Source organism: Pseudorasbora parva, chromosome 16 (genome assembly GCF_024679245.1).
Source record: "Pseudorasbora parva isolate DD20220531a chromosome 16, ASM2467924v1, whole genome shotgun sequence".
Lineage (NCBI taxonomy): Eukaryota > Metazoa > Chordata > Actinopteri > Cypriniformes > Gobionidae > Pseudorasbora > Pseudorasbora parva.
The window spans coordinates 33487739-33498738 of record NC_090187.1 but is presented as its reverse complement, the minus strand read 5'-3'; the positions used below and the strand labels follow the sequence as shown (position 1 = coordinate 33498738).

Here is an 11000-nt window from a genome sequence, read left to right as displayed (position 1 = left end):
AGATCTTGACCAAGAATTGATACACCTCTTGACGGAAATAACTTCACAACATTTATTTCCATCAATTTTTGGTCAAGATCAAAGTGTCAATTCATATGTGAAAATTATTCTTCATGCTCCCTCCCAATCATTCTTTTACAATTTGAGTCTGATGAATCTTGACATTGTCGTCCTGGAATATGGCCATGATGCGTCTTGCTGCCAAACATAACACGCTAGAAACATAATAATCACTGCAATAATGATCCAATCATAAACTCTTAAAGGGTTAGTTCACCCAAAAATGAGAATTCTGTTATTAATTACTCACCCTCATGTCATTCCAAAACTGTAAGACCTTCGTTCATCTTTGGAACACAAATTAAGATATTTTTGATGAAATAGACAGCTTTTTAATTAACACTTTCAAGGTCCAGAAGGATAGGAAAGACATTGTTAAAATAGTCCATGTCAACCTTAATTTTATAAAGCGGCGAGAATACTTTTTGTGCGCAAAAAACTAACAAAATAACGACTTTATTCAACAATTTCTTCTAGCCTGTGTCAGACTCTTACACTGTTGTCGTAGAGTAAACAGTACATCATTTCCTAGTTCTAGGGCAGAACGACTCGTGCTCATGCATCGTGGTTCCCGTCAACAGCATCGACCAACGGTAACCCAGCATTCTGGAAGCGCTGCACTGTTTACGTTACGTCAACAGCATAGGAGTCTGACACAGGATAGAATGAATTGTTGAATAAAGTCGTTATTTTGTTTGTTTTCCACACAAAAGGTATTCTCGTCACTTCATAAAATTTAGATTGAACCACTGGAGGAGTCATATGGACGATTTAAAAGATGTTTTTACTGGCTTTCTGGACCTTGAAAGTGTAAATTAAATTGCTGTCTATGGAGTGGTCAGGGAGCTCTCAGATTTCATCAAAAATATAAGTCCATGTGTTCTGAAGATTAACAAATGTTTTATGGGTTTGGAAAAACATGAGGGCGAGTAATTAATGACAGAATTTTCATTTTTGAATGAACTAACTCTTTAAAGCATTTGCAATTTAAATCTAAATAGCAAAACAAATGTTGGCGGTTTGACAGCAGTCCTAATGGCACAATAGCAAAAATAAACAGCCTAGTCAGTGAGAGAGAGATTGGATTTTAAAATCCATGTTTTGACAAGTCATCATGGTCATTGCACCTGCATTTCAACCCTTATTCAGGAGATTCAGGAAGTGTTGGCTAATACAACTGCTGTGTAGTGGCCTGCTGCCCAGTTGGAAGTCATAAACTTTGTCTCCGTGTTTCTGCAAAGGAACCTCAAGGTTCTTGATGTGTCTCTAATAATTGCTTCTCTGGTTAGGATCCAAGGACGTTCCCACAGTGAGGGGTAAATCAGTGACGCCGCTGTGCAGCACTGAAGCCAGGCCGATGGAGCTATCTAGTGGAGAGTCACACTTTCGCCTTCCTTCCCCACAAACCCCATAATAACCTTCCCACGACTGCTACTCAGCCATGAAAGAGCCATTACGCTAATTACTCTTCCTGCCATGCAGCAGAGCCGGGAAGAGAAAGGACGTGAGCGTGTTTTACCTGGCTGGTGAATTTCGGAGGGGTCGTTCCGAAAACAGAGCAAGTTTTCATTGGGTGCCTGAAGAAGACGCAACTGAGATAGGAATGTTTGGAGATGCCTTGGATATTGATTATGTCCGAGCCTGCTGCAGTCTTTCCTTCTCTTCTTTCTCTCGCAGATCTCTTCATCAGCCGGTGTTGGACCTGCAGGCTGCCAGCAGGAGGGGTGCAGGGAGGGGTGATAGATAAATAAATAACCCAATAAAGGATGCATTGAGAGGGTGTGTGTGTAGCCAAGAGAAGAGGGTGCCTGCTCAAACAGTCCAGAGTCTTGTTGAAGACTGGCTGCACTGCAGAGCAGGAGGGAAAAGCACAGAGAAGGGACCTTGAAGGATTTCGGCTGCACTGCAGAACGATGCCACTGCAGTAAAGCACTGACACAGAGGCATGAGGTCCACCGGGGGACCCCCGTCCTCCTCGCGCCAGGTGAGAACTTAGTTCGGGGCTGATATCAGAGGTCTTCATGCCTCGGGACTTTCCGGGAGGAGAGTGAAGGAGAGACACAAAAAGAAGGGGAGGGAAGCAGAGGAGGAGGGTGATGGTTCTGTATTTTTGGATAAGGGATCTCCTGAATTAATTGTGGCTGGGATAAAGATGTAGTGTGAGCAGGAGGCTGAACAAGGACGGTGCTGTGCTCCACTGTGGTGGAGAGGAGCGGAGCAGACGCCTGGCAGACACACTCGCACACACACCGACTCCACCAGAGGAGAGAGAGAGAAAGAGAGAGAGAGAGAAACCACTGTCACAGCTGCGGGGCTGGGAAGGTAAGAGACATTTCATTCATCTAATGTCTATTTATAGTGGGAGTGGATAATGAGCATGCTGCACAAGAACTCTGTCATATGTTCACTGTGTGGTTGTATGTTAATGTAATACACAAAACTGAGAGCGAGTCAAAGTATGGAATTTTAGGTTGGGTAGGTGTGTGTTTTTGGCACAAATAGGCTACTGTAAGCTTTTTTGTGTGTGAGGCTCTAGAAATACTGCACTAAGCAACTTAAAATAAATGGCTGTGTGTAAAATCTGTGAATTAATGATTTTTAAGACCCTCATGTGTGTTTTAGGAATTACATTATTAGTCCTAGTGAGTTAAGATTGGCCCTCGGTTTCTTGGCACTCTTGCTAGCGCCCTGAGGCTGAGTAACTAAGTGGGCAGCAGGACGGAATAAAACAGGGCCGCTTCAAAAAAAAATTTTTATGACGTCTGTTTAGCTTTCCATTTCATCATGCATTGACAACACAAGGGTCTAGTGAGAGTTTCAAAAGTGTTTCCTTTTTCCTTTTGTGTTTTCCTTGAGAACTTGAAAGATGTGTTAAATATTTGTTTTTATTTTAGTTTTATATATACAAATCTAATGTGTATCATTAAGTATTTTGAGTTTTATAGGTATTTTTTGTTGGTTACTTCACAATTGTTAAATCAGATGTTAACATTTACATTTATGCATTTGACAGACGTTTTTATCCAAAGCGACTTACATTGCATTTTAAGGTGCATTTTACATTTTTGTCAGATCTTGCTTTCCCTGGGAATCGAACCCATGACCTTGGTGTTGCTAGCGCCACACTCTAGTGTTTGAGCTACAGGAACGCCTGTTTAATTATTAACGAATACATTTGGATTATTTTCTTTTCTTGTTTATTTCTAAATTTTCTTTTACATTTTTTGGATTTCTTTGGTTGGTTTATATTCTTTTCATTTGACAACAAAACAACACACCTTCCTGGATGTTGGTTATGCCATATTGACTTTTATTTGGCAGATAGAACATTTAAAATATCAATGATATGTGAAATAAAATAGTTTTAAATATTAATAATATTTTAAAATTAAATAAAATATTTTATTTTTAAATATTACTTCTTTAATATTTAGATTTTTTTACATTGTTCCTAAGAATATCATAATTTATAATTTATTTTATTTTTTATATTTTATTTTATTTTATTATTTGCCATTAAGTTACACTACCTACACATTGTTGACCTTCAAAAGTATATAATGCGTTTTAGCCATTTATATTTTTGTATGAATTTCATTTTGAATTTCAATGTATTTTTGAAAACTTAACAGATCCAGACAAAAAAAAAGCACCATGTCATTGGCCCATTTTACAATGTAAAGAAATTGAGTCTATTACAAACCAAGACTTTTAGTTGAAGAGCTGTGACACCAATCACATGACTGTGGAGAATGCATATCTGGGAGTTTCATTTGATCATTACTTCCGGTGATCATTATTTTTATTATAATACATATTAGCACAATGTGCTGTTATATCCTTAATTCACCCAAACGCATCATGCTCTTCCTTCCAGCCATTCATCTCACTTCCTCTCACCTGCTGCCCTCCCTCTTCGGTCCTGGTGATTCCCAGCCCCCCTTCATTCCTCTCCCACCTCCTCCCATTGTCAGTGTCCTGTCTTGCATCCAAAGTCCTCATTCTATCTGGTCCACACCTGAGAATACACAAGGCAAGAGGCTTTAGCTGGTCGCCCCCCTACCAACCTGCAATGCACCTGTGACTTCACACAGCCCTTTTGGATCCTGTCTGCTTCGGTTTCATCTGAGACCACCTGCTTATGTCTAGGCTGAGAGATGCATGATTACCCATGACCATCCCTACCATCACTCACAAGAGAAACAGACCTGAGAACAACGTCCTGCATCTTCTCTGTAAATCACTGGGAAGCTTATGGAATAGAATTATTAAAAGCAAATTATTGAGCTCTCATGGATTGATCTCCACCCAGGCTGAGAATATCTCATCATGACAACAGTGAGTAACTATTGACCTCTGACCTCTTTTATTTATAAAACGTTGAAATATCACACACCTTCGGTCATTAGGTTTGATTCCGACATATACTCTGACGTCCAGGGGTGCAATGCAGCATACAGATAATAACATTGTGATGTTTTATTGTCCTGAATAGTTATTTTAAAGGTTAATGCCTATAAATGCATTAGCCACTTTACTTGGATGTGCATCTTGAGTTGACTTAACAATCCTACCAAGTGATCAAAGGCTGAAGTGTGAACATCTTCATACCTTTCATCGCACGTATGTTAGTGGGTTTGTTTGGGGACTGAGTGATGGTTGGTGTCTTGTTGAGTATGACATGGGGCCCTTCTCATACCCGTCCCTTTGAGCTAACAAGCCTCCGGAGGAATATTCCCTCTAATTAGGGTCAAACATAACACTCAGGATCTGCCGGCTGTCTCTATCTCACCCTCGGGGTAAATGTTGTCTTTGTTCAAATCACAAGAAGGTGTGTTGAATAATGCGAGAAAGGGAAAAATCCTTTGTAGTGCACAAGCAATATTTAGGATTTATGGCAGTTCTAACTTCAAATAAATTGCTTATTGCATCTAATGCGAAACCCAAATTGCTAATATGAAAGGAATAGTTATGTATTTCTTGGAATTATGTGATGTAAAACGGTTAGGTAGTGGTCAGGCGCAGCTGTAAATAACTGGGAACAGTCAGTTACTGTGATAGAAAAACCAACAACTACTTCAGTGGAAGTCAGCGTTATTTCTGCCACTCTTCTCCATTGCGGTGGCTGTTATGATATAAGGGCACTGAGTGAAGCGGCTCTTTCTTCCATGAGAGGGGGAGCAGGAGGCAAGTGAATGTATGAAAGGGGGGGATTGTTCCTCAGTCTGGGTGCCACTGATTACCTGCCAAACTCAGCCTAGACTTTAATTAAAGTCATTAACCTGAGAGAATGACAAAGAGAGTGAGTGACTGAGAGAGAGTTTCACATGAGGTTTATGTGTTCTGATGTTGTCACAATGTCAGTTGTTGCCACACTATAAAAAGTGATCAATTGACTGAACAAGTGAGGAGATTCATTGCCTTAAAATTGCTGTAACTGAAAAAAATTAAGCTATGTGGAATTGTCAAGTTTTTTTTTCAATAACGCTTTACGCATTTGAAGGCGGGTTTCCTCACTTTTTTTGTTAAGTCAACTGGTCACTTTTTACAGTGCATTTATTTATAATAAATTAAAATGAAAAAAATTCTGTTAATGGGATAATCTCAAAAAGGCTATCAAAATTAAAAAAAGTAAATTCAAGTATATCTCATCAAGAAAATTAACCCTATTAAAAAATTGTTTTTTTCAATTTTTCTTTACATAATGTAAAGCATCATTTTTAAAAAGTAAGTACTGTATACATCGTGGTTGTACTGTCTTTATTCTGTTTTTATATTAAAAAGAAAATTCTATTTATACGATATTTTCATTAATATAATAAGAATAATAAATGGGAATTATTACATTGGGGATTAAAATTAATGAGAATTTGGAGGTAAATGTGTAATTGCAAAAAAAAAAAACTTAAGTGTCCTAAAAATTGACCATTTTATTTACTTAAAATACAATTGTATTGTGCTTTATCAAAACTATTCCAGTATAGAGAAATATCTACTAGTGAGAAGGGAGAAAATATGAAATGGTCAGGTAAGGAGGGAGAAGTTAAAGAAGTAATGATGTTTCTCTCTAGTTATAATATCTCTTTTTGTCCCTCTTCAGATGCCCTCTCGATTTGGCACTGCGGTGCGGATCTTCATCACCACCCTATTCGCAGCAGTGGTGCTTTTTGCTATCCTACTGGCCTATGTGACCGGTTACCAGTTCATCCACACCGAGCAGCATCACCTGTCTTTTGGCCTGTACGGTGCCTTTCTGTCCCTCCACCTCCTCCTGCAGAGCCTCTTCGCCTTTCTGGAGCACAGACAAATGCGCGGCCCCTCCAGACCTCAGCACCTGCGGCGCACCGTGGCCCTCTGCATCGCGGCCTATCAGGAAGATTCGGACTACCTTCGCAAGTGCCTGCGGAGCATTCGCCGCATTTCTTTTCCCGGGCTTAAAGTGGTGCTGGTGGTGGATGGGAATCGCCAAGAGGATTCCTATATGATGGACATCTTCCAGGAGGTGATGGGGGGAGTGGAGCAGACAGGCTGTGTGGTGTGGAAGGGGAATTACCATAGCGACGGGGATGGGGGAGGAGGGAAAGGCTCGTTGCATGCCGAAGAGGCTGCACGCGTGGCCAGGGTGGTGCGGAGCTGCCGTTACTCCTGCATCATGCAGGAATGGGGCGGCAAGAGAGAGGTGATGTATACAGCCTTCAAAGCACTGGGAGATACTGTGGATTACATACAAGTAAGTCTAGACACCATTAACAACCTAAAAATTCAATACAAGTACTGCCTGAATAAATGTTCACACAATAATAAAACAAGTACCCCTACAAATAATAGGAATAAACAGCATGAATTCAAGACTTACTTAATTTTTGCTCTTGGATGGCTAAATGACTTTGACTGTGAAAAACATGGGATTTCATATTATTGAGCCTACAATTTACTGTCACTCTTCATAGTCTGCCATCATCACCCTAGGGTTCCCCCAATTTCACTGTAATATGAATTCATGCAGCACTGAGGTCAAAGGTCAGACTTATCACTTGCCTTCACCTGTAGTCCTGAGCACACCTGTGCGCTGTCATCAACTTTTCATTGTTTCAGCATATGACTGATATGTTCAGAAACAAAGAATGACCTTGAAACATCTGTGATCTATGGTGCAACTAGTTCCTTTGAAACGGATATGAGTTAAAGTCGCAGAGAACATTCTAAATCATTGTATACATCTCTTGGTTTTGCAGGTATGTGATTCGGACACTGTACTTGATCCAGCATGCACCATTGAGATGCTGAAGGTTCTAGAGGAGGACCTGGAAGTGGGTGGGGTGGGTGGAGATGTTCAGGTGAGACATTTGCCTATTTTAGTTATCAATATGCAGAGACTTCTAAAGTCTTCTTCTAAAGACACATTTCCGCTGAAATTACCCAGAACACTTTGTCTCAGGAACTTTTTCCCCCCAGACCTGTTGTACTGTGTACCGTGAAGTACTGTGAAGATTAGGCATATTAGTCCAGGGACGTAGGACTGCGTGTGACTTTTCACTTCCCACTGGATTTTTTCTGCATATAAGCTTAGTAAAGCCTGAACCTAACTGTCAGTCCATTGGTTGTATTTTTAAACTCCATCATTGATTCGAATAGCAAACAACTTTTACTGCACGCACTGCAACAGACTTTTAAAAATGGTGGATGAAATAAAATGCGGCATGAAGTCAAACAATCAAAAAGCTGCATGAACTCAACCAATCAGCATGTTCAGTGCCCAGGTCCCACTCTAGGGACTTTGGGGTGGTACTCTGTGTGTTTCGAATTAAGTTCCGGGTAAAACTTTCACCCTCAGAAAGTCCCTGCTTGCGAGGTAGTTGTTCAGGAACTTTCTGAAGGGGAAATTTTTACCCGGAACTTAATTCGAAACACACAGTACCACCCCAAAGTCCCTAGTTCGTGGGGAACATTCCTGCAGTGGAAATGTGGCTAAAGATTACCCACAGAGATTTCTTTCATTTTCTCTTTCAGATTCTGAACAAGTACGACTCCTGGATCTCCTTTCTAAGCAGTGTCCGGTACTGGATGGCGTTCAACATAGAACGGGCCTGCCAGTCTTACTTTGGATGTGTGCAATGCATCAGTGGACCTCTGGGAATGTACCGCAACTCTCTCCTCCAACAGTTCCTGGAGCCCTGGTACCACCAGACCTTCCTAGGAAGCAAGTGCAGCTTCGGTGATGATCGGCACCTCACCAACCGCGTCCTCAGCTTCGGCTACAAAACCAAGTTCACGGCACGCTCACAATGCCAGACCGAGACCCCCACGCAATACCTGCGCTGGCTCAACCAGCAGACCCGCTGGAGCAAGTCTTACTTTCGAGAGTGGCTCTACAATGCGCTTTGGTTCCACAAGCACAGCCTCTGGATGACCTATGAATCTGTGGTCACTGGGTTCTTCCCCTTCTTTCTGGTGGCTACAGTCATCCATCTGTTCTACCGAGGTCGATTGTGGAACATCTTGCTCTTCTTGCTAACAGTCCAGCTGGTGGGCATGGTGAAGGCCACTTATGCCTGCTTTCTGCGGGGCAGCCTTGTCATGATCTTCATGTCACTGTACTCACTTCTCTACATGTCAAGCTTGCTGCCTGCCAAGATCTTTGCCCTGTTGACTATTAACAAAGCAGGTTGGGGCACATCAGGCAGGAAAAAGATAGTGGTAAACCTTATTGGAGCTGTGCCTGTGACCGTGTGGGCAGCCATACTGCTCGGTGGCGTGGTTTACACCATTTACTGCGAAGTGCAAGAACCCTTTAGTGAGACTGAGAAGGCTCTTCTCATTGCAGGCACCATCCTCTATGCCTGTTACTGGCTCATACTTCTGGTGCTCTACCTGGCCATAGTGGCCAAGCGCTGTAACAAAAGAGAGGAACAGTACCACCTATCTTATGCCGAGGCCTAGCATAGTCTTTTCAAAAGATCTCTACATGCTGTCAGGGCTCATTTGAATTGGCCCTGTCTTAACCTGGTGCTGCAATCCTGGTTATAATTATGGATCATGTGAAAGTCCAAGACTGTCAGTTGTAGCTACATTGTTAGCTGTAGTTTTTGAAATTACCGGTAATCAAGAGCTTTTGAGAAAACCATGATTTACATGTGTTAAAATCAGGAATGGTGCTTCTTGTGATATATAAAGCACACATTGAGGAGGGGCCAGCCAAGGTGGGCACAAAAAGTAGAGCCAAAGGTTAGTGTGAGAAAGATAAGTTAATGTAGTTAAACTGACACGGTCATATTAAGTTAAAAGGTTATATCGGTGCTTGAACTTATAATTATACAGAATGTGTACTGTCAAGGTTAGAGATGTGTGTGCCAAAACTTAAAGAAACCAGAGACCCGGTCTTACTCGCCAAACCCAGTAAGTATTTTAATGTCTTTATTCGGACAATCCAGCATAATTCTATATTTCATCATTAGAAATTGTGGTGCTTCTGATACTTTTGTGGATATAACATGATGGAATGTGCAAACAGCATTTAAATTAGAGTTTTATGATACTCCACAAAGATTTACTATACTGTAGGCTACATGTTTACAGTTCAAATAACATGCAGTTCTAGAACCAAAGAGTATTTTCTCTAGCATCTAGAATGTTTGTTTGCAGCATGTTTGGGTGGAAAAATCCTATTTTTAGCTTATTCTCCTTTTTTTCTTTTACCTAAGAAAAACCTGGTAGAAGTATATAATAAATAAATTTAAAAATATATATGTTTTATTTGTAATATCAATGGAACAAGAGTTTTAACTAAGATAATGATAATTCAACTAGTACAGTTTTCCCACAATCCTAAAAATATTGACTTGAGAAGATTCTGTGTAACTTCAAAGTGAAGTTAAATGTTTCCATGTTAAAGTGTTAATGAAAATGTATATTCAGTTATGCTGCCTGAAACTTTACACCTTTTTTTTATTATTATTATTTACAGACTTTGCATTTCTTATGGTAATTTCCAATTGAGGTTTTATATTTTGTAACATTTCATTATTTAGTTTTTCACCTAAAAGGCATGTGATGTCAATATATTTACTGTAGTTCTACAACCTCCCCAGAGTATTTATGAAAAATACATAAGTATTGGAAACTGGCCACCCTGACCAGATCCTTTCCTGTAATGAATAAACGTATGGTTTCTATTTCTTACTTATGGTAAACTATTAGTTTAAATTAAAATAAATAAAGAAATCTATATAAATCAATTGAACGGAAGCGGTGTATCTATAGTATGCAAATTTAGGTGGTTTTCAAGATTTTAAAGATATGGAGCAAAGGTATACAGTGGATTTTTGTTCCAGCTTTTTTTCCCCACCCTCACCCTCAGCCCTCCTACTGCAAAAATTAGATTTACTTCGGTAGCAGTTCTCCATGAATGCCAATGTTAACTTTTTTTGCTCCCTTCCCCCCAAAACACACATTAAACTCTGGCATAGATATACACTGAGGATAGTGTGCATGGACAAGTTTAGAGAGGAGCTTTAAGTTTATGAAACATTTTCCCACTTGACATCTATTTGTGCATTACATGTGCGATAACTGTCCTAACAGTGAACTGCTGTGGACTGCAGCATCCTATAAGGCTGCAACAGTACGATGATGACTCTGATAACACAATGCAATTATGAAACGCTCTGAACTCTCATTTGTTTACAATCAAACTTGCAATCTCATTGTTCACATGTGTGTGTGTGTTTTAAGATTTTATGCAATTCATTTGTAGACTGGGTGCCAAACTTTTGATCATTAATATGCTCCTCAGGAACAGAAATCCCTCTGATTACGGGGCTTAAAAATACAATATATATATATATATATTCAAATTGGGTTTAAGCAATATACAGTGAACAAAGTTCTTGCTCTGCTGTCTGCCAGGCACAGTACCAGTACATTCATCTTTAGATGGTGAA

General features: G+C 40.2%; 1 protein-coding gene across 2 annotated transcripts; it reads left to right on the top strand.

Annotated features, from left to right (window-relative positions):
* Positions 1-1070: 1070 nt before the first annotated feature.
* Positions 1071-10942, top strand: has3 (hyaluronan synthase 3). 2 transcript variants are annotated; one of them, XM_067420388.1, is made up of 5 exons: positions 1071-2382; positions 3938-4398; positions 6161-6790; positions 7296-7397; positions 8071-10942. In XM_067420388.1, exons 2-5 carry the CDS (start codon positions 4390-4392, stop codon positions 8998-9000), a joined length of 1671 nt encoding a protein of 556 aa, XP_067276489.1. In that variant the 5' UTR covers positions 1071-2382; positions 3938-4389; the 3' UTR covers positions 9001-10942. The 2 variants fall into 2 exon arrangements, with proteins under 2 accessions (XP_067276489.1, XP_067276490.1); XM_067420389.1 differs by lacking the exon at positions 3938-4398.
* Positions 10943-11000: the final 58 nt, after the last annotated feature.